Genomic DNA, 22,139 nt, shown 5'->3' with positions numbered 1-22,139 from the left:
TTCTGGTTTACATCCCCTGATCAATTTCATAGACTATATAAAGTCTGTATTAAATATAAATAATTAATGTACGCTGATTATTCTCTCATTATTTTATTGGAACTATGGCATTCTAATAATTTTTATTTTAAATCATTTTCATTTTTTACGAATCTTATATCATGACAAAAATTATTTACATATATTTATTTATCAATTAATAAATTCGTATTAGGCTAACAATTTTAAAAAATTATATATTATGTGTAAAAATAATTTACAAAATTATGATTTAGTATTATTTTGATTATTTATTTTTTTTTGAGTAATTTTAAATGATCGTTGAATATTGCTTTAAGAAAAATATATCAATTACAAAATTAAAGTGCAAAAAAAAATGTTAAATTAAACAGTATGTTACTATATTATTATTATCACCATTATATAAAACATCTGAATTCTCTTCCCCGTGCAAAGCGATTACTTAAAGATAATTTAAATATAATTTGAGGCACAAAGTAATTGGAAAATTTAAAAAAATGAAATTATAAAGATCAATATTAAAGGCTTCAGGTAGTTGTTAAGAATAGGATATGGTATGTTTTTCTTATGTTTAATTTATGAATATATCGTGACAACTTCTTGACCAGATCCTCTAATAAGCAAAACTCTATCCAGCTTTTCTGTCAGCACTTCTAAATATTCCATAACTATTAGGGAAAAAAAAAAAATTTAATAATAATAAATTTTCGTTCTTTTTTTTGAATATGCAATGCTTATATACGTTACAATTGTACAATAAAATATTTTTAGAACTTATAGAACAGCTGACTATGATAGTATTCCAGAATGAGGCAAATTTAATTAAAATAATATGCAACTTAAATCAGGACAAAAATAAATAATAAATGTGCTAACAATTTTCATCCCCTTTCCTGTTCCTCGGCGGCCCCGGCATATTAAGCATAACGAGACTTGCTGACTTGCTCCTTTGAACTATCGCTTCGTTCAATTTAATCGCGGCGTGCATCCGTTTAACATTAGCAGCATCGCTGTTAATATTCAATTTAAAATTTTGTTAATCAGTACAATGTACATTTTTAATAATCATTTCATCGCCTAAAAATAATTCCTATTTTCGGAGGCCTGCAAGTCGGCCTAAAAATTTTTATAAAGATCTGGGCCGTATTTTTAAATTACAACAATTAACCAGATAAAAAATCAAGTGACACTATCCATATATTTATCTAATAATTTTAAAAGGGACAGGTTCTAGAATGATCAAAATAAAATTCTTTAATCTGTACCGAGCTAGGAAATGATAAAAAAATGATAATTTTGAAAGTGGGCCATAAAAATTAAAATCATCTTAAGGTAGTAAATATAAAGTCAATAAGGCCCGTGTCCTGATCGGTCTTATTTCTAAGCAGCGGTCTGTTTTAGCTGTCTATATAGCTTCCTCTTTACTGGCCTAAAAAGAGTAAGTAGACTTTTAAACTGACTAAAAAGAAAGAGGCAATTTAGATAAAATATAAATAACAAATATTTATTTAATGTGACAGTCTCTTTCAAATAGGGAGCCATAGTTTAAACCATCCGTTCTGGGCTAAACAGAAATAAGTTTCAAATATAAGAAGAACCAGGGGCACGAACCTAGGAAATTATAAATATACTATTTTTTTAAGAACCAAAATATATTCCATATAAAAAAACTACTAGAAAATAAACTAATAGGGGTCAAAAAAATCATGAATAAATATCTTCCTTGTGCGTATTCTAAATCGAATCTAATAATTCGTTTTAGATATATGTACCATAGACTTATTTAAAGTATGCATAGATATCAGGCAAAAAATTATGGATCTAAAAACAACCTTCTTGATTTCCAGTATATAAGCGATTTTTATTATAAAATTAAATTTAGAAATATTAATGAAATTTTACATTTATATCATTTCTATTTTCAGAAATCTACCAATATTTTATTGTGAATTATTTGAATTTCACAATTCATAATATTTTGAATAATTTTTAAGCATTTTTTAGTTTTTTTCATATCCTTAGTAAATAATAATATACAAAAAAAAATAACATTTTATTGTAAGCAATTCTAGATTCTCTAAAAGGGGAGCCAGGAGCGGTCGTAGCGTGATTATTTGCGTTATCCGCATCTTCTTTTACAGCGTTTGTTAAATGGCCATTACTCGCTGGCAGTAGAAGATTTAGATGGTTTGTACCCCTCTTATTAGTGTCTAAATTATTTGAGATCGTGACGTCATCTTTATCAGGGCCCTTTGATTGCTCCGGAGCTACCTTTTTGTTAGAATCCATTTCGATATCATTTGTGGTAGGTTGGTCGGCTTTAAATATATTCTGGTTGCCTTTTTCGATTTATGTAACATTATTTTACATAATTAAAGGAATAAATATTGATTACAATTATTCGATTCGTATACGAATAGCGTTGTTAGTATTCGATTTAAACGAATGTTATTCTGAATAACGTAATTATACAAATATCGTTGTTACTATTCGATATAAGAATAACGTTGTTAGTATTTGATTTATCGAATATAAATGGTATATTTATTCGATTTGTAAAAAAAAGTATAACTACAAATATCTCATTATTCGATTATTCGTTTTTAATGATGTGTAAAGCTTACCAATAATCGATAAACGGCCTGGTCTATCGGCGAAGGAATTGGTGTTGGTATTATCCGGTTCACTTTTAATACCACCGAACAAGCTAGGATTTGTCACCCCGGGAACCGCTAAGTTGTTATTTATCACAGACACAGAGTGGCCTTGAGGTTTTTCATGGGCATTATCTATGAATGCTTGAACCTTTAGTATATTTTACATTAAAAAATAATAATACTTAATGAGGTTTAGGAAAAGGTCTGATAAAAAAAAACTGTATAAAAGTTGATTAGTTTTTTTGGGATTGAAACATTATCGTAACTCAACCACCCCCCCCCCCCAACACATTTTTTCTTATTTCCTCACAAATAAGTATACATAAGCTAAGCCCGGGGAAGGGGTAAGGTTTAAGACCTTTAATTATAAATACAAGTTATAAAAAACACTCAAATAAGGATATTAAGATTCTTAAAACATCATCGTTCGACCTGATATTTAATCCCCAAATATCCGGGGCAAAAAATTGTAAAGTCTAGTCTAGAATTTGAACATTTATTGCTAGACCCGATATCTTAATTAGGTAATTCAGTTACCAGATTTTTTTTTGATTGATTAAAATTTTAAAAAATGGAATGTATTTTTAAAAAGCGATTGAATTTACAAATTAAATATTTTAACCTGGCCTAAAAGATACATTGTCTAATTTGAAAAAGCTTCAAAAGTGAAAAAAAAGATCATACTAATTTTAAAAAAAAAGAAGGAGAATCTTCTGCTAACTGACCCTTACTTTTAATTAATATTATTAAAAATCAAAAGTGATTCAAAAATATCAGTGCAAGTTTGCCTGATGAAAATCAAAGGATAGATGCCATATAATGCTGGAATTGTGGTGAGGCTGGAATTGTGGTGAGTAAATAACGAAATTTGATTAATTTTTTAAGAAGTTGGTAAAGGGTAGAAAAAAAACTCTACATTCTCAATAATAGGTAGCAAAACCAAGAACCCAAATTTAGGGTTCAAAAATTTTAAGTTGTTTGGTTGGGCTTTTTGATGTCACAGATCAAACAGAGCCAGATTTTACGGGCAACCATCGAACCCGGGGTAATATTGACCCGGGGCGGGTTCAGACCTCTTTCAGGAAATCTGTTTCGATTTTAAATATTTTTGATCATAGCGTGAAAGATAAAAAAAAATATTGGTTAAATGGATAGAACTATACAATAATAAAAAGATTTGAGCCTATAGGAGATTAAACATTTATCATAAAAATATATATTTTAAAAATCAATTTTGGGAGATTTTTTGAATGTAATAAAAGAAGGATGACGTGTTATTATTCTTCTCAAAAAAAAATCGGTTTTCTTCTTTTAAATGTTTGTAAAAGGGAACAAAAGTGTGGTAGCATAGAAATCATATATATATATATATTATATAAATTACAACGGCCAGACTCTCTTTGCGACTCAAATTCAACTGCCTTAGCATCTGGCTCCTTTGTTCCATCAGCAACGTTCTTTCGTAAGTGTACGCCGAAATATCGCTCTTGTGCTATGGATTGAATATTTGAATTGTTTATAAAAACAATCAATATTTTTTTATAATAAATATTTTTTCATATAATTCTATATATTTTTTTTTTAATTGAATTCCACAATTTATTTTTAAATTTATATAATATAAATATATATATGTTAACCTCTATGTGTTTTTTCCGGCAATGTGTTATTTTTTCAACTTTAAATCATTTCTTGAGCGTGTTTTTTTAAATTTAAAAATCTAATTTTACCGAAATACAATCGATCATGTTTGGAATATCTACTTCTACCCAATGAATTTTAAACAATTTTTTCCATGAACTTATAAACTTAAATATAATTTATATTAAATTTTTCCATATACTATTTATACAGATTATAAATAACTCAAATTTTATCGATAAAATAATCTACAATTCATAAGATAGGTATTCTAAACATGTTGGAATACGTTTTCGGTAAAATTAAATTTCTAAATTATAATAAACGCATTTCAAAAAACGATTTAAAGTTGAAAAAACACATTGACGCTAACATATATAAATATATACATATAAAAAAAAATTTTTTTAAATTGTCCAAGTAACAAATTTAAATAGAAAAAAAATATATATATAATAATATCCAAACAAATTTATTTTAATTAAATTTAAAAAAGAAAAAAAAAAGACATTTATTTATAAAAATTTTTGAAACCCTTTAAAAATATATTTTATTTTCAAAAAATTTTTTATTTACCATTTCGACGATTTCCACTTGAGCCTTGATCCTGAGGCTGTAGATAAAATTTTCCAAATTCTTTTTCAACAGAACTGAATTGTCCTCGAATTGAGCCACCGTAAAAATTCGCGTCACGCAATTTTTCCACACCTAATTAAGTAATCAAAAAAATGGCGAATGCTTAGTTTTTTTCAAAAAATATTTGTTTAAAATTAAAACAAACAAAGAAAAAAATTAACAACATGTATTTAATAACCAAAGTAGATAGAACCATTGTTTGTTAAAAAGCCCGATTCGAGTCAATTTTAAAAACGGCTCGATTAAGATTATAACCAAAATAACGTTGTGCAAGGCAAAAGAATTCGAGCATAGCTTGCAGAAACCCTATTATCCCTAGTGGATATAAAAAAATATGTATGTATATATTATAATTGATTAAATATACTAAACCTTATTCTGTTTAAGGAGGAAAGGTATGAGCATGAGCAAACCACCGTCGTGCACTATCCACCACACGTCTATGGTACCGGGCCCGATGCGGTCCTTTTTGCTGGGGAATTTATCGCAACCCTTCATTACCATTATGGCCATGTTTCCTTTACAAAATGATTGGTTAGTCATTTAATTTTGCGCCCAATATAGCAAGAATTTTATGAATCCTAACACATGCTTAGTCGCTTCGAGCATTTGTAGTGAACCATTTTAGAAGGAGAAAAAACCCAGAATTTAATAGATTATATAGTTTCTTTTCTTTCTTTCTTATCGTTATAAAATAGTATCCGTCGCCGCAATACTTTATTTATTTAAGATACCTGCGGAAGCGGCCCTGACAACGTCGACAAACATTTTCCAGGAAGGTATTCCATCTTCTTTGAGATCTTTCTTATCCCCGTTTTCATGGTCCACACTATTAATCCTTTTCCAGTTGCGGGGCCAAGCTATCATAATGGCGTTGTGCCTGAGACCACCAAGACCCGATAATTGAACTCTGTTTGATTTTTTTTGTTGTAATAGAGAAAAAAATGAAGAGCAAATTAGGGTTTATTTAAAAATGTCTTGGTTCTGACATTTTGAGACCATAACACCTAACAGGGACCGATTTAGGGAACAACCCCTCTAACCCGGAGAAATATAGATCCGGGGTGGGTTTAGACCCCCATAGGAAATTTGGTCTCGATTATGTTTCTGTTATCTAGTTTTAAAATTCATGAACTCTATTATGGGCTTAAAGCTCTACGTGCGAAGATTTAAATAAAAAAATGCTAAACATCCAAATTTAAAAAAAAGATTTATTTTTAAAATTATAATAAAAAATATTCTAATTATTTCATTTCATATAATTTTACAAGTCTAATATTCCGGTGTAATAATCTTTAGTCATGACCACGTCGCAAAAACCTTTCACCTTTTCTTCAGCCATGTATCTCCTTAAATTCTGAGGTTTGAATAAAAAAATAAAAAAAAATTGATAATAAAATGTAAATGAATCAATCTTTCGGCCTTGTAGTAAGAGAACGTCAGTTGAAGAAGGGAGTGGGGAGAACAGTTTATTTGAGGACCATGTTTTGGGCGGCGTGTCGCTCCCCCACTTGAACATTAATTTTCTTTATACTCAGCTAGGGAAAAAAATTAAAAAATTTTTTTACAAACATTTCTTGTTTTTGAAATGGATACCAAGAATTGGAAGTGTTTAAAGAAAATTGGCATTCTCTCTTTCAAACTATTACCAAAGGTTCTGTAATACTGTTCTACTACTATAATATAAATTCTTTCGTATGTTTTTTGGTTACAAACTAAATTATGTTAATCAGTCACAGCCGATCAACACTAGTATCATTAAGAAGTAAAAAAAAAAGATGAAAGAATGCGACAAAATTTCCCTGCCCTCCACCCTTCCAACTCAAATTTATCCGTTAGTTAATAAAATCTATTTATATTAACTCCATTTCAAAATTAGCTCGAATTTTCGGCGAAGTATACGAAAACACGCATAATTTCGCCACGAATTCGCGCCAACTGTTAATACAGGGTTAGTGTTGTTAAACGGCTAGCTCAAAATTTTAGTCAGAAAAGATATTGCCCAAGTCTCGAGATTTCGATAATATAAGTCTAGACCTTTGTTCCTTCTATGATCAAGATCTTCAGTCTTTTCTGGATGAAATATTGAGCTGGCCGTTTTTAAAAATCGACTCAAAACGTGCCGTACAACACTATACAGGGCTGGTATTTCTGTCAAAAATATATAAATTGGTAGTAGTAAAATATTTATTCTTAAATTTTTTTTTATAATACAAGGCGAAAAACTATAATGACTCTTGGCACTAAATATAATCTGCATCTTGCTCCACAAAAAAAAAACTAAAAAATATTTAACTTCTTTAATTATATAGGCTTCTTGGGAATCTTTCGTCCAGTCACCCTGAATAGCGGTAGCGCACACGGTCAAACCTCGACCTTGTTTTTATTTTTTGATTATTAGAAAAAGTTATTATATATCCCTAATTTTTTTAAAAAATATATATATATATAATCTACTCTAAAATGTTTCCAAGAAAATTTTTTTTTAGTTAGAATTTTTATTTTCCTCTTCTAGGATTAAACTCAATAATAAACTAAAATTATATTTTAAATTTACCAGCTTTGAGTTGGTGAGCAAAAGAAAGCATCCTAGGATGGGTCATGACGGTCTTGCCCTTATTAATACCCTCGCCATTGGTTTTCTCGAATTTGCAAAGGACCAACAGTTGGGGCCTCCAATTTTTGGTGTGTTGCAAGCCGGACGACATGTTAGACTTTTCGAGACTCTGCTGCTGCTCGTACCTGAGAAGGGAGAAGAGGGCCGTAGATAATTGGAGACCCTTGACCCCGTCACCCCATTCTTTTTCAGCTCTATTTTCATTTATATAATTAAATTGACGATCAGAAAAAAAAATGAAAAATTTATTTTTTGTATTATTTATAAGTACGGTAAAGTATCGTCGAAAAAGTAACGCCGGTACTAAATGAGTTACTTTTTTTGAAGAAAAGGAACGCCATTCGTTACCTTCTTCTAAAGGTAACGAGTAACGGTAACGCGTTTCATTTTTTGTAGTAACGTTTACAGCACTAATTATTTATGATCATTGAAATAATTCTTATTCATTTCTATATACCAACAACTGATAAGGTGTTCGCATCTCTGACCGGAAATTCCAAACAAAAATTGTATTTTTAAACCCCGGCCCGGCTAAGACTTTTCGAGTCTCTCCTTTTTAATATAAAATAACTAAAAAATTTAAGCGAAAACTGCAGAGTATAATAAAAAGGAAACCCATAATATTCGATATATTTGTAAAGGGCGCAAGCGATGCCCATAGCGATGAGAGCGTAATACCAACTCGATATAAACATGGCCGCCACGCATAAAGCTAGCCCTATCAGGGAGAGAAACCTGAAAAGTTATAATATGAATTATTTATTAGTATGATGACCAAAGATATATTTTTAAAAAAAATGTAATAAAACCGAACAAAATATTGCGATTGCCATAAAATATTGTTAGAATATATTTTCTGTGAGGATTGTAGAATTGTACATTACTTATTCTATAATACTTCTATACATTTTTTTATTATTAGTGGTTTAGATTTTGGAAATAGCGTTTAAGGTAAAGTTTTATTTTATAAGCTACGAAATTTGCTTACGATAAAAGTATTATTTATTTTTTTAAATGTGATTTTCATATATTTATAATTTATTGTTTTCAAATTTTGAATAGAATTTTTCGCTCTCAAGAAAGCGTGGTTTAAAATGAAACCTCTCATTGAGATTTATTTTCCTTAAACTCTTATTCTATTTATTTTTTTTTTAAATAAAACCATATCGCTGCTAAAGTTACTTTTAAAATATTAGATATTACATTATTCGTTACTTTAAAAAAAATATATATATTCTAATACCAATATTCGTTACTTTTAATAAGTAGAGAATTATATCATTACTAATTACTCCCCGAAAAATTATCGAAATATACTATTAATAATTTAAAATAACAATTAATAATAATAATATTAATATACATAAACATATCCAAATCAAACTATAATATTAATATTTTAAATACTTCATTCTATTAGAGGTGAAACTACAAATTCCCCCCACCATAAAAACATAAATAATTATATTTTAAAATTGGTAATTTTGTATATTTTATATTTTTTTATAAAAAAATAATATTCTTTTAATCATAAACTAATCGTTGATGATAAATAATATAATGATTTTAACAAAAATGAGGCAAACCAATGATAATATTTAAATCTTGGTCTCCAGTTGGGTGTTTTGAGTAAGGTTTGTAAAGCGCAAGCCAAATTAACGAATCCATAACACATCAGGAAAAACCTATTTTTTTTGTATTACGAAAAAAAAATAATATTCTATTTAAATGATTTAAAATAGAAAAATATATTTCTTAAATTGAACTTGTTAATCGTAGTGCTCCTTAGCGAATATGTGCTATTCGAAAAATACTTCGAATTTTATTTTATTAGGATCGAATACAAAAAAAAATTTTATTTATATAATATGTCTTATTGGGATATGGAATCAATTGGAGGATTATGAATCTCTCGATTGTAAAATTAAATTTTAAAAATCCGATTACACAAGGAAAATAAAAATTTTAATTTTAAAACAAAAAAAAAGAAGAATCGATTAATAAATTTACATGGTAAGTATGGGGGCTATAAAATCTAAATTTCCTATGAATATCCCGAGCAAAGATATGACGAAAGTTAATCCAAGGGCTGCTAAGGGTTCCCCTTTAGCAGAAGTTTTGGTGAACCATTTGAGGAAAGGAACTATGTTGTCTTTTGCTATGGCTTGCAGAAGTCTGGGAGCGCCTAGAAAATGCATATAAAATATCTGATAGAAAACCTGCTTCAAATTCTAGGGAAAACTACGGAGTGTGAAAAAGGGTATCGAATCTAATTAAGCAAACGAATACGAAATGAGTTTTTTTGGGGATGATACCATATACATTAGCCGCTAAAACCATTATTAGCGGAGCAACGGTTAACTCAATACTTCATCCAGAAATATGTTACCCAAGCCTGAAGATTTCGCTCATAGAAGGAACAAAGGTCTGGACATATATCATCGAAATCTTGAGGCTTAGGCAATATTTTTCTGGCTGAAATAGTGAGTTAGCCGTTTTTAAAAATAGGCTCAAAACGAGCGGTTTAATAACACTAGCTGTGCTGAAAGATGATTTTTTTTAGATTTTCTAAAAAAAAAAATCAAAAAGTGGTGTTCAAGCTGCTATTGCATATAATTTTTAAAAAAATTAGGAGCAAGGGTGAGGGGGCCTTAGAGATGATAAAATTAGAAAATAAATTCCTTGTTTTTACCCATTTTTGATTGGGGAATTTTTGTAGCTTCTAGTAATGTTCTGTGTAGTGTTGCTAAACAGCTCAATTTTTCCCCAATATTTTAACCAAAAAATAGTATATTACAAGCCTAGAGATTTCGTTAATAGACATACCGTCGGTCTAGAATTGGAGTGTTCCACTCGACATTTTCAAAATTTTTGAGTTAGAAGTGGATAATAACTTATTTATTCCCAATATATATATATATATATAATAAAAACTTCTGTCAATTAATCAATAAGCTTTTCCTATAATTTGATTTTAAACTTTTATATTGATTTTCTCATTTTAAACATTTGCGCAAGTGGCGCACCCCAATTCTAGGCCGACGATACAAACCTTTCTGCCATCAACGAGTAAAATCTGTGGGCTTGCGTTTTAATAAACACTAAGTTACAGCTGTTAGTGTATACCTGTTAAACTTTGTAGGGCGGCACCGATAGTGGATAAAAACGAGCCTATCGTGACTATAAGAGGATGTGGCCAACCTAAATTCGCCACTATCATTCCTCCGCCTATACTCGATCCAAACCTTGGTAAATAAATACATTTTAAATAATTCGTATAATTTATATTTTTAGGCTTATTATAATATAGTAATTCCTTAGTAGAGTAAAACGTGGAATTTATGGTTCCACTGGTAGAATTTTATAGCAAAAACTTTCGTATAAAAAATAATAATAACACCCATTTCTTTCCTTTTTACACATTCTCTTTTAAAACAATAATAAACAAAAACGTTATTAATTTATCAAAAAATACACAACACTCTCTAACATCAATCACCATCTCCCTCTATCATATAATCTTGATTACAACATTATACATTTAAAAAATAATATGATTTTAGATATTATTTAATATCAATAAATTATTTATAAATTTAAATTACAATTTCAAAAAACATTTTTATTTTTTGGAAGGGGAGATCAAATGAACGTTGGTTGTTACAAATATTTATTTTATATTCTAAAAAAAAATTGTTTATTATTAAAGGCGGTATCCAAAACCATTTTTAAAAAACAATTCGCATAGTTTTAAAACTTTAGCAAATTTTAAAAAATTTTGATGAAATTTAATTATGTTAAATTTTTCAAATTTATTAGGATTATATTTTTGTATGTTTCTTATTTTTATCTTTAAAAAATAGCTTATTTCTTTATTCCGTTTAAAGTTTTGAAAAGTTTGTGAATTTCATATATTTTTGACGCAATCTATAGCTTAAAAAATTCAAATTTTAACTTTTTTTTACCTAAAGAGATATAGGGCGAGTGTCCTAAGTTGCCTCTTTATAAAATACGTTTCGCGATAAATATTATGATATCGGTATCGGTTAACGGATTCCGGTAACTGACTATATCGAGTTATATCGAATTTTTAAAAAAAATTGTAGCGGTGATCTTAAATACACTATCGCTTTCGCAAAAAGAGATTGACGAGATTGACATACCATGACATGGTAGCATAATAGAAAAAAAAATATCATACTTGTCTCTCATAAGAGGCGAAGATATCGAGGCCGCAAATAACAAAGCCGAGGAAATATCTAAATTATTTTATATATGTGGATTATATCCATTTAATCGTATTTTTATATCTCACTCTTAGCTTTTAAAATTTTATTAGTAAGGGTGGGGAAGTCCTGCGATGATGTACTTAAATTATTCTTTATTGACATTGACGCGCCAATCAATATTGTTCTAGAACTGCAAGTTCTTAACGGAAATGATAATGCGTCAATGTTTAAGATAAAAAATAAAAAGGAAATTATGTTTGATGGTTAATAAAAATTTGAGTGCACCGAGAACTGGACCTAAGTTCGGAGATTCGAACCTAGACCAATAAAAAGGGTCTAGTTCCGGAAGTCCGAAACGCTATTATAAACCTTCTAAAACCAATCGCAACGTATTTGAACAAAATGCGTACAAGATTAGCCTTTTAACATTTCAAGATGGGTTCCGGTTCCTAGATTTGTAACGGTTCCTACTTCCGGTTTAAAACTATTCATAAAATCGTTTCCGCTCTACATCAAGAAATTTGGCAAGAGATGCATGAGGCGTTTAAAGTTCCCACAACAAATTCAAAGATGGCGACAAATTATGAGGGCGCGTAGAGTTATTTTTAGCGGGGATTCAGAAATAAGATTTATGGGTCAAGATAGAGAGTTACGCATTTCCACATATGTTTTTTTGTGGCAATGCGGATTAGGTACGATCTAGAGAATAAATTTTAATTTCGAACACACAATTACAAACGATAGAAAGGTGGCCCGTATAAGACGAAAATGACAGGTGGGGGTAAGGATGGGTGGGGGGTTACATTTTTTTATAGTTACGTACCTTTAAGAATTATAATTAATTTATCAAGAGTTCAAATCATATTTTATCAAAAAAAACTTACAGACTAAGGAAGTGAATATGATAGCGGCGAGAGTTCCTTTAGGAATGGAATTTTGAGCGTCGGCTAAATCGCCGGATCGGTTTGAACCGGCCATTATACCTGAAAAATTTTGTAAAATGATATTAGTAAAAAAAAAATTAAAGCAAATATTGGTTCCCGGAAAGAAGAAATTTTAACCAAAAAAACAATTAATCCTCCATAAAATCGTCTATATCCAAATCATTTTCATATGGTAGGAAGTTTAACAAGGGTTTATACTTACATTGATCCTAATTTTTAGCAAAATCTCTATTTTAAAAAAAGGTTAAAGCATTTTATAGCGCGCTTTTTTTAAAAAAAAATATATATTTCGAATCTTATAATCTATCATGTGTAAAGTTGCCCGCGATTTTCAAGCTTTTCAAGCTATGAAATATATTTTGCCTATGATTTTCAAGCTTTCTATGAAATTATATTATCTGACAAAATAATTGTCCTAACTTTTGGGGCAGATACTCTACCTAAACAGGACTTTCCGCTCTGGTCGGTGGATGGGGGGGGGGGGGGGGGGTGATCCAAGATGGCCATTGAAGTTGAAGGGAGAGAGGGAGGTATTTATGATGATGCTGATCGTCAAAAAATTAGAGGGATGGAGGTGGATAGTTTTGATTTGGATTTTCCTTTTCTTTACTAGGAGAAGTGTAGGAGGGTAACATTTAGAGGTCGTAGGGAGTAAGGTTTTTGTGGGGTATAATATCGGCAGGGGTGGGACGGGGGAGTTAGTAGAAGTCCCCAAACCTACGATATGATATATTATTAATATTCGTATTAGCAGTTGGAAATACCTTCATTTTTCCTTAAAAAAGCTTCCGAAAAAATCCAGTGAAAATTACCTAAATTGAATGCTTAGCATAAAATAGCATCTGAGCAAATATGAAGAAAGAAAAGCCATTCGTTTAAATCCGATCCAATTGCTCAAGTCACAAAAAAATAAATGAAGATTACCCGTAACGGAAGGAAAATAAATGCCCAAAAGTATTGTAAACGAGGTGGCGAGGTACGCTTGCACGATGTACTCGCTAATAGCCGGTTCGCCTGGGTTCGCCTCGCCCTTTTTCATGTATCGAGACTTCATGTTGTCTGAAATATGTCATGTAATATTTATATTGTAAAAGATTTTAACCTAAAAATTGGAGAGTAAAAGTAACCAAACTAGTTTTTTCTAAATATTAAATTTAAACAGCACTTCTTTCGAATATTCTGGAATAAAAATAATCATTAATTTTGGCCCCGGGAGATGGTTATCAATAAATAGGTGATGAAAAAAAATAAAAATAATGGAAGCTTACCGTCGAAAATAAGAAAATTTGTAACTTTTGAATAATATAAACAAATTTAACTTAAATACGTTTCAATGTTCAAAAAATATGTCAAATAATATAATTAGTGATCTGCACGAATTTATTTAAATTTAGAAATTAATTTTTTTTTAATTACTCAAAATAAAAGACATATGTTATATGTCGTTTGATTTCGATAAATAAAATCAAATATTTTTATTTTACATAAAAAATTCAATATAAAATTGATATAAATTTAGATATATTTTAAAAAAATTCTAAAGTCCGGCCCGACCCGGCCCGAATATTTTTTAAAAATATTAGTATTTTAAATAGAATTAGGATTAAAATGTAACACATAAAATCTTACCCAAAAAGACTTTGCTTCCCAAACCAGGAATGCCCATTTTTTGGGTGATATTGTGATTGATGAAATAGTCGCTGCAACCGACAAAGCTCGATGTTACATTGTCGTACCTCTTACAAAATCCTCCCCACATTTTGTGATTATATTTTCCTTGTGACATAATATTATATTTATTATTTTAGATTGAATCAAAATTTAAAGTCTAAAAAAAATTATGATCTAAGTGACGTCATCGTTTAAAATGGTTGCATTTTTTTTAAGATTAAATTTACGTGGGTCTAGCTAAAAATAGTAATCTAATCATTGTTTTTATAAACATCGTCACGTGATAATTATCTACTTCTAATCTAAATTAAGTTAGGGCCAAAAAATCTTCTGCGGGATCTCCCTCCGACCATATAACTTTACGGTTTTTAAATGTTTTAACAAAAATGATTGGCGTGGTGTCTACTGATAATCCAAGTTACAATACATTCATGCGTGCGTATAATAAATAAATACCAAAAATAGTTACCATAAGCGTCAATCTTATAGCACATCGAATCATCGCCGTATAACGATTTCTTTATCAATTGATCCCCTATCATACAAATTCTAGACAAGTTTTATTTTTCCCCCCATAAATATTATCAAAGTAACCAATAAATTGTTCTAATAAAATAATTAATTCAATTAGTTATAATGGCGTTTTTTTTGGCCTAGTTGTTCATTTTAAAATTTTAAATATTTCAAACAGCATGGAGAGAAGAGAGATGAAGCTATTTGTGCCCATTTCAAGGAGGTATGCTGGTAAGGGGTATCATATTGACTTTTAAACAAAAAAAAAGGTGTGCCATATCGAATTCTAAACAAATCAGTATAAAAAAGAAACTATACGATTTCGAAAAAAGATACTTATGGGACTAAGAGAGCATTATATCATTATAATATATGCTACAAACTATGACAACATTATTATCAATATCTATGATCAGGGTTGTCAGGTCTCACTCATACCATCAGCGGGAGACTCCCGAAATTTTTTAGTCCAGAGATCTCCTTCCCTCAAAATTCCCGCAATTAGAAATCTCCCGCAATTTTAAAATTTCTTCAGCAATTTACATTTTTAATTATTAAATAAATAAAGATGTTATTTTATGAAATAATTTGTCTCGTTTGTCAGACCAAAATATTTACTGCCCATGTGTCGGGCCGTTTATTTAGTCCGGTAAATGTGGCAACACTAATTTTAACCACTAAGATTTTGATTAATTAAACTAAATTAAACTCAAGACCTGAATTGAATATAACTTACAGAACTTTCGGATTTCCGTGGAAATAAGCGAAAATTCCGACGTAAATGGCCAAAATGGAGAGCAAAACGCAGAACAGCGATATCGCGGCGATTTTATTGACTAATTTAACGCCCACCTATTATAATCATATTTTTAATATATATATATAATGATTAATAAAGTAAATAGATTATTGTTACATTCCTTTAGAATATAAATTCATGTAAGTTAATATCCGGTTTCGAATTGACTTTAAAAGAGGTGAAGCCAAGTTTTTAGCCGAAAACCAACAACGGTTTTAGACTAAATAATGACCCAACCTCGAAGAAAGCCGAGAGGATGGGGGGGGGGGGGCAATAAATCAACTCTCGCTTAAATGAGTTAGCGGATCACATTTTTTCAACGTTTTAGATTTGACAACACTATTTTTTTGATCCCGAATTCATGGTTAGCGCGAATTTGCGGCGTAGTACACAAAATATGCTGTATTTTTTGTATAACCTGGCAGCTATTTCGCGAGAACCGCGAATTCACAGGGTATGCCATTAATCAATTCTTGATTTGAGCTGTCCAACGAACAACCTAGAACATAAACGTCAAAAATAGATTAAAGAGCCAACGAAAAGTAAAGGTTATTAGTAAAAAAAAATAAGTATATAATGGTTATGAAAAAATATTTGTACCATAACGATCAACGTCATGACAACCAAGAAGCAGGTCCCGTACACCCTGAAATTGTGGTACATATTACTGAATATCGCGATGGAGGGAACAAGATATACCTGGAGGAATAATATTTTCATTATAAGTATAATTAAATTATCATAAGCTGTGATCCCAATATTAAATTTTTTTTCTTATAACAAAAAATTTACTAGAAAATTATCAAAATTATTCTTACAAAGTAAGCCATGTTGTTTTCATTTATTTATTTTATATTTTGCAAGAAGATATAAGTTCCTTTCTCGTTTGCGAAATTACATCAAACCTTATTCAACAAAAGTATTAAAGGTGTTTTGAATAATTCGGTATCAGCCCATGGTATTGAAGCATTAAAACTGACAACCATTACTGACAACCGGTTAATATTAATAATTCGTATAGATGGATCTTGATCCTTTTCCTCTCATCTCCCATTTCTTAATCATTTATATAAAAAAATTAATTGTTGTCTTTTTCTTTTTTTTAAACCAGTAAAATTTCGACGGCCCCGATCGTGTACATAGCGGTAGCAAACGTGGTAGCCAGGTAGAAGAGGAAGCCCACTGCTCCGCCAAATTCTGGGCCCAGGGAGCGGGATATCATGAAATACGCACCACCCGCCGGCACTACCCCGTTGGTTGCGATTGCGCTCATCGATATCGCGGTTATCAGGGTCTTCGTTTTTTTGAGAAGACGAGAAAGAGATATTTGAGGATATAAATAATTTGGTGACATTTATTTCCTCATTTCAAAAGTGGACGAAATATTAGGGGGCTTTAAATTTCTTCTTTCCTCACTTTATTTTAAGCAAATTATAATATTATTTTTGTAAAAAAAAAGTTTTCGATAGCTATTTTTACATTTTAAGAAAATGGTGTCAATCAAGTTAGAACAGCTAGCTGTATCTTAAATCCACTAGGAGTAAAAATAAATCAAGCATTTATTTTAAAGATTTTAATAGAACACATTAACTCAGTCCTATGTTTTGTAAATAACTTGACGCACTTTTGAATCGGGAAATAAGTGCGTTTTTTTTTAATATCCTAACTTGCATATTTCTAATCATAATTCTACTCGACAAACTCCTAAAAATCATAACTTTCCTCCCACTATTTAGCTATCTTATACGTGAGAAGCGCAAATTATCTATCATATCCTCAATAATCAAAAATAGAGTGATTCATGTTTTAATACTTTTTTATACATTTTTTCAAAAAAAATCGTATATACTAATTATCGTACCACGCTGCAACATATGAGTATGATTAGCAAAGCTTGAAATGCCCCGGCTATTCCGACTATCCAATTCATACGCAGGAATAAAATAACCCCAAAGATGTTTTGAATGCAAGGCAGGAATACTCCCATCACGGTTCCCAACTTATTTACCTGATCCATATATATATGTATACAAATATATAAATAAGATGTAGCTAGATGCATGCATAGAAAGAAAGAAAGAAAGAAAGAAAGAAAGAAAGAAAGAAAGAAAGAAAGAAAGAAAGAAAGAAAGAAAGAAAGAAAGAAAGAAAAAGAAAGAAAGAAAGAAAGAAAGAAAGTTCATCGATCCCTCCCCTCTTACACACACCCCACACCCATCTCATCAAAAATTTATATTATATATCAAAAATGTATTATAGCCAGTGAACCTAAAGTCCTGGTTTACCCCTACCCTTACCATAATTCTGGCTACATCTATGGTACGGTCTAATTGAAATAAGCCTATTATCCCCTTTATATTTATATTAATTTTATTGATTATTTCTTATTTCCTTCTCTGGCCGATATCAACTTAATATTGGTAAAATGGGACCATATCGGATCGTGTTCCTGACAAGATATGTCGATAAATCCCTGACAAAAAGGTTTTTTTTTAAAAAAAAAGGGGGAGATTCGGAATGGTCAATATTGAATTCCCATTTTGAGGGGATAAATTTTAGATGAAAATTCGCCGAATTAACTAAATGAGACCTAATGGTTAGGGTTATCAAGGTAGGTGATAACAAAAAAAATGGCGGATTTTACTCCTGCAAGTGAATGCTGAAGAAAATCCGCGAACCCTAGAGGCGCACGTTCCCTTTCATCTAAAGTTTAGCGTATATATACGTGCCAAAAAAATCCGAGGCTTGAGTAGATAATTTTGGGCTGACAAAAAAAAGGGAGCTTTCTTTCTTTTTCTATATCGAATATCATTCACTGAGCGTTTTTTCGGGTTCGGTGAAAAGGTATTTTTGGACCCTTGAATTCATAAGATACCCAACATCCCCAACTTCTCCGACTATTGAAAATATTTTTTTACGAGGATTAGGCACTTCGGAACATACGGGTTAGAATGCTGGCTATTTACCGCTTTAGGGTCTCAAAATAGTTGTGTTCAAGTACAAAGCAATTCATGAGAAGGAATTTAAAGAAGTAAACAATGGCGATAAATATTTGTTCCGATTTCCAAGTTAAATTTTATATCTACTTCCTTTTTTAAAAAATAAAAATGGCATCTCCTCTGAGCTAATTAGATGACTATCATTTATTTTACTATTTATTTTAAAAATGGCTGCCGGCCTTTCGAATTTATACCAATCTAAATCGAAATGCTCAAGCCACTTTGATATAGCTCAGTTTTGAAAAAAAGAGGAATAAATAAATTAATCCGCGTCTCTTACGCTTGGCGGATTTTCTGCGGCAGCGTCTAATTTAAAAAAAAATATGTAAAATATATGTACTTTGAGCGATTGGGATTTTATGGCAATGTCCCCATTTGCGGGCCCTTGAAAACTGGCGTTGGTGTTGGGAGGTATGGAAGCCGTGTAATTGTTGAGGGAAGATATGATTGAAGTAGCCGGCATTTTCTCTTCCATCTCTTCCTGTTTTTTTTTGTAGGAGTAGTGATTTACATCGTATACTATATCTTTCTTAATCCCCTTAAAGCGCCATGTAAACTTTCTATTGGCCTTATATAAGGGTTAATCGTGATTTCAAAATAAAACTAAACATTGGGCCAATGGCAATATAATACTAAGGACCATAACCAGAGCGTTCGAACGCGTAATGTTAAAAGATAGCAAAAGCCGAAAAAAAATAAAATTGGATATTTTTGAGCCTTATGCACATTTAAGAAATCTTATCGTCTGTTTAGCTGTATCAATTCCGAATTTCATATTTTAAAAGTAATAAGTAAAAAAAAATTTTTTTTAAGAACTATACAACGTTCAACATCTCAAAACCTATATAGATTGCCTTGGTATAGTCTTAGCCACCCCCCCCCAGAAAAAAGATGGCGATCATCTTTAAGTAATACACAATATGGCTAACTTGCCTTCTTAATCCTTTTTTAGTTTTTGTTTTTCTTTTAAAATTAATATATTTAAAAATATAAAAAAATTATAATTTGGGGTGGGTATGGGTTTGCCAAAACCAGACCCTTAATTATCTCAATATTATTCTTAAAAAAATTTGTAATCGATGAAAAAACATCTGGTATAAGAAACTTTATTACAAAAAGAAGTAATGAAAAATCGCAGACGATTCCGTGTTTGTATCGATTTCGATATTGGTTAAAAGGGTGCTATCGTAGGGTCTCCGATTTTTTAGTGTTAGGGTCTGGCATCTACTTTTTTAACGCTACGTTTAGAAGGCTCAGCGTTAAGGAAGCGGGGCAGGAAGTCAGCCCTTAACATTGAAAGCGTTTTTAAACGTGGCGCTAAAGAAGTAGACCAGGACCCCCCAAAAAAATGTAATAATATTCAAAAGAAGAAAAAAAACGCTAGACATACTTCATAGAGGTACAAATCATTCTTGACGTCGAGATTTTTGCCTTCCGGGAAGTAGACCCTATTGTCATCTATAATAAATAATGAGTAAAAAATGGATTGCGTTAAGTTGGAATTATAATAGATTAATTAGCATCAAAACATGAAGCCTTACAGAGTTCCAGTACAAATCTATGAGAATCTGTTTCAGAACCCATTTAATATTTATGGGAATCAGTTTCTGGAGCGGGTTCTAACAAAAGTTCAAGGTAATTCATGGAATTTTGCTTTGCTTAGAATGTTGCGTAATTTCATTTTAGAGGATACCGGGGTGTATAATAAATCATTAATTTATTTTAAAAAACATTTAATTTTATATGGCCTAAGTTTTAACTCGAAGATTTAATTAAAATATTGTACCGTCTTATTTGTGTAGTCCTTTTATATCATGATTAAAGATGAATACATTTATAATTTCATTTTCAAATACGTAAAAAGGTAAACTTTGAGCATTTTACTAGGGTCTCATTAATAATCGGTAACGTACTTACGGGTATGCGTAGTGTTGTTAAAAGGCTCGTTTTGAGCCGATCTTTTAAAACGGCTAACTCAATATTTTAGCCAGAAAAATATTGTCTAAGCCTCAAGATTTCGTTCATATATGTATAGACCTTTGTTCCTTCTACGAGAAAAATTTTCGGGCTTGCGTAGTATTCCTCTGGATAAAATATTGAGTTAGCCGTTTTTAAAAATCGGCTCAAAACGAGCCGTTTAACAACACTAGGTATGCGTGGCAGAGACCTGCAGAGGTACCATTTGCACGGTCAGGCACGGCCCGGATTTTTAAATAAATATATTATATTTATTTTTGATTTTTATAGCTAATAATAGCGATTTCGAATATATACGGTTTCTAAATATAAGGCCAGGCTTAGGCCCGACCTAGGTATATTTTAAAAAATTAAAACTACGGCCCGGCCCAGGCCCCTGGTATAAATTCTGGTTTTGGAAATAATTTTAACTCATAGATGCGTTTCTCGTATATATTTAATCCACTCTTAATAGTTTAATTGGTATTAAAAAAAAATTTAAAGGAACAAATATTAAATCTTTCTTTAAAATCATTTTGATCTCTGGAGGATCCTAGTGTGAAGGTTAGAAACAACACACTAACAAATAACGTGCAAAATGTGGAAACTCCAAAAAAAAAAGTTACAAATATCGCTTTCTAAATATCTTTTTTTTAAAACAGTAATTTCTATCAAAAGATCCTTGAATGTATTGCAAAAAAAAAATTCATCGAATCAGATGGTAAATTACTGGCGCACCTGGTAATTAATGATTAAATTTAAAAATAACAACTCAAAAAAACGTTTAGTAAAGGTTTTTGTCTTTTATATTAAACATTGTCCCAAATCTTGATTGGAGGAGAATCCTGAAATCGAATTTTTGTTGGGTAAATGAATACTAAAATAATCTTCAATCAACACGCTTTTTGTGGAAAAAATGGTTTCCTCTTTTACCCTAGTACTTATACAAATTTGAAATACAGGCTTGGACTAGAAAATATACTAGAAAATTATTTTTTATATTTAATATATTTTATTTTAAAAATTTTAATTAGTTTTAATTAGTTTTAATTTATTTTTTATATATTTTATGAGAAATATTGTATATTTTTTTTAGATATGTTTATGTATATTAAAGGCCACAATAAAATTGATAATTATTATGTTTAATTTTGGGGAATATATAATTATGAAGATGCTATTGAGGGGGGGAGGAGGGGTTAAATTTGATTTGATAGGGGGGTTGGTGGGGAGGCTAAAAAATTTAGAGGGTGGAAAAGTAATTGTTTTAGGGAGCTTGGGTAGAAGCCTCTGGACGCTATTAAAATTTTTTAATAAATGACACTCCACAATGTGAATACATCTTCAATTTATCGATGTCTATTCAAAATGAAAAAGTTTTTTTAAAAAAAATATATTAAATTATAAAATTACGATGCTCCCTACTTTTCATTATTATTATTAAACACCACAAAAA

General features: G+C 30.4%; 1 protein-coding gene across 2 annotated transcripts in view; it reads right to left on the bottom strand.

Moving 5' to 3' along the window:
* Positions 1 to 336: 336 nt before the first annotated feature.
* Positions 337 to 22,139, bottom strand: part of LOC135925032 (solute carrier family 12 member 7-like) — a 47,390-nt gene continuing 25,587 nt past the window's right edge. The window contains exons 2-27 of one of the 2 annotated variants that reach the window (XM_065460171.1): positions 20,118 to 20,185; positions 19,068 to 19,208; positions 17,590 to 17,736; positions 16,837 to 17,022; positions 16,329 to 16,427; positions 15,666 to 15,781; positions 14,886 to 14,965; positions 14,375 to 14,521; positions 13,670 to 13,804; positions 12,686 to 12,784; positions 11,774 to 11,831; positions 10,699 to 10,817; positions 9,583 to 9,757; positions 9,159 to 9,257; positions 8,188 to 8,307; positions 7,513 to 7,766; positions 7,252 to 7,331; positions 6,224 to 6,312; positions 5,690 to 5,865; positions 5,328 to 5,473; positions 4,896 to 5,027; positions 4,063 to 4,170; positions 2,646 to 2,826; positions 2,072 to 2,360; positions 898 to 1,031; positions 337 to 689 (exon numbers count right to left, since the gene is read on the bottom strand). In XM_065460171.1, coding sequence (XP_065316243.1) covers positions 598 to 689; positions 898 to 1,031; positions 2,072 to 2,360; positions 2,646 to 2,826; positions 4,063 to 4,170; positions 4,896 to 5,027; positions 5,328 to 5,473; positions 5,690 to 5,865; positions 6,224 to 6,312; positions 7,252 to 7,331; positions 7,513 to 7,766; positions 8,188 to 8,307; positions 9,159 to 9,257; positions 9,583 to 9,757; positions 10,699 to 10,817; positions 11,774 to 11,831; positions 12,686 to 12,784; positions 13,670 to 13,804; positions 14,375 to 14,521; positions 14,886 to 14,965; positions 15,666 to 15,781; positions 16,329 to 16,427; positions 16,837 to 17,022; positions 17,590 to 17,736; positions 19,068 to 19,208; positions 20,118 to 20,185 — 3,470 coding nt within the window. In that variant the 3' untranslated portion in view covers positions 337 to 597. The remainder of the gene's footprint in view (positions 690 to 897; positions 1,032 to 2,071; positions 2,361 to 2,645; positions 2,827 to 4,062; positions 4,171 to 4,895; positions 5,028 to 5,327; positions 5,474 to 5,689; positions 5,866 to 6,223; positions 6,313 to 7,251; positions 7,332 to 7,512; positions 7,767 to 8,187; positions 8,308 to 9,158; positions 9,258 to 9,582; positions 9,758 to 10,698; positions 10,818 to 11,773; positions 11,832 to 12,685; positions 12,785 to 13,669; positions 13,805 to 14,374; positions 14,522 to 14,885; positions 14,966 to 15,665; positions 15,782 to 16,328; positions 16,428 to 16,836; positions 17,023 to 17,589; positions 17,737 to 19,067; positions 19,209 to 20,117; positions 20,186 to 22,139) is intronic. The other variant, XM_065460172.1, reaches the window with a different exon arrangement.

The sequence above is a fragment of the Gordionus sp. m RMFG-2023 genome, chromosome 2 (assembly GCF_954871325.1).
Source record: "Gordionus sp. m RMFG-2023 chromosome 2, tfGorSpeb1-WG-v2, whole genome shotgun sequence".
Lineage (NCBI taxonomy): Eukaryota > Metazoa > Nematomorpha > Gordioida > Chordodea > Parachordodidae > Gordionus > Gordionus sp. m RMFG-2023.
This window is presented reverse-complemented; position numbering and strand designations above follow the sequence as displayed.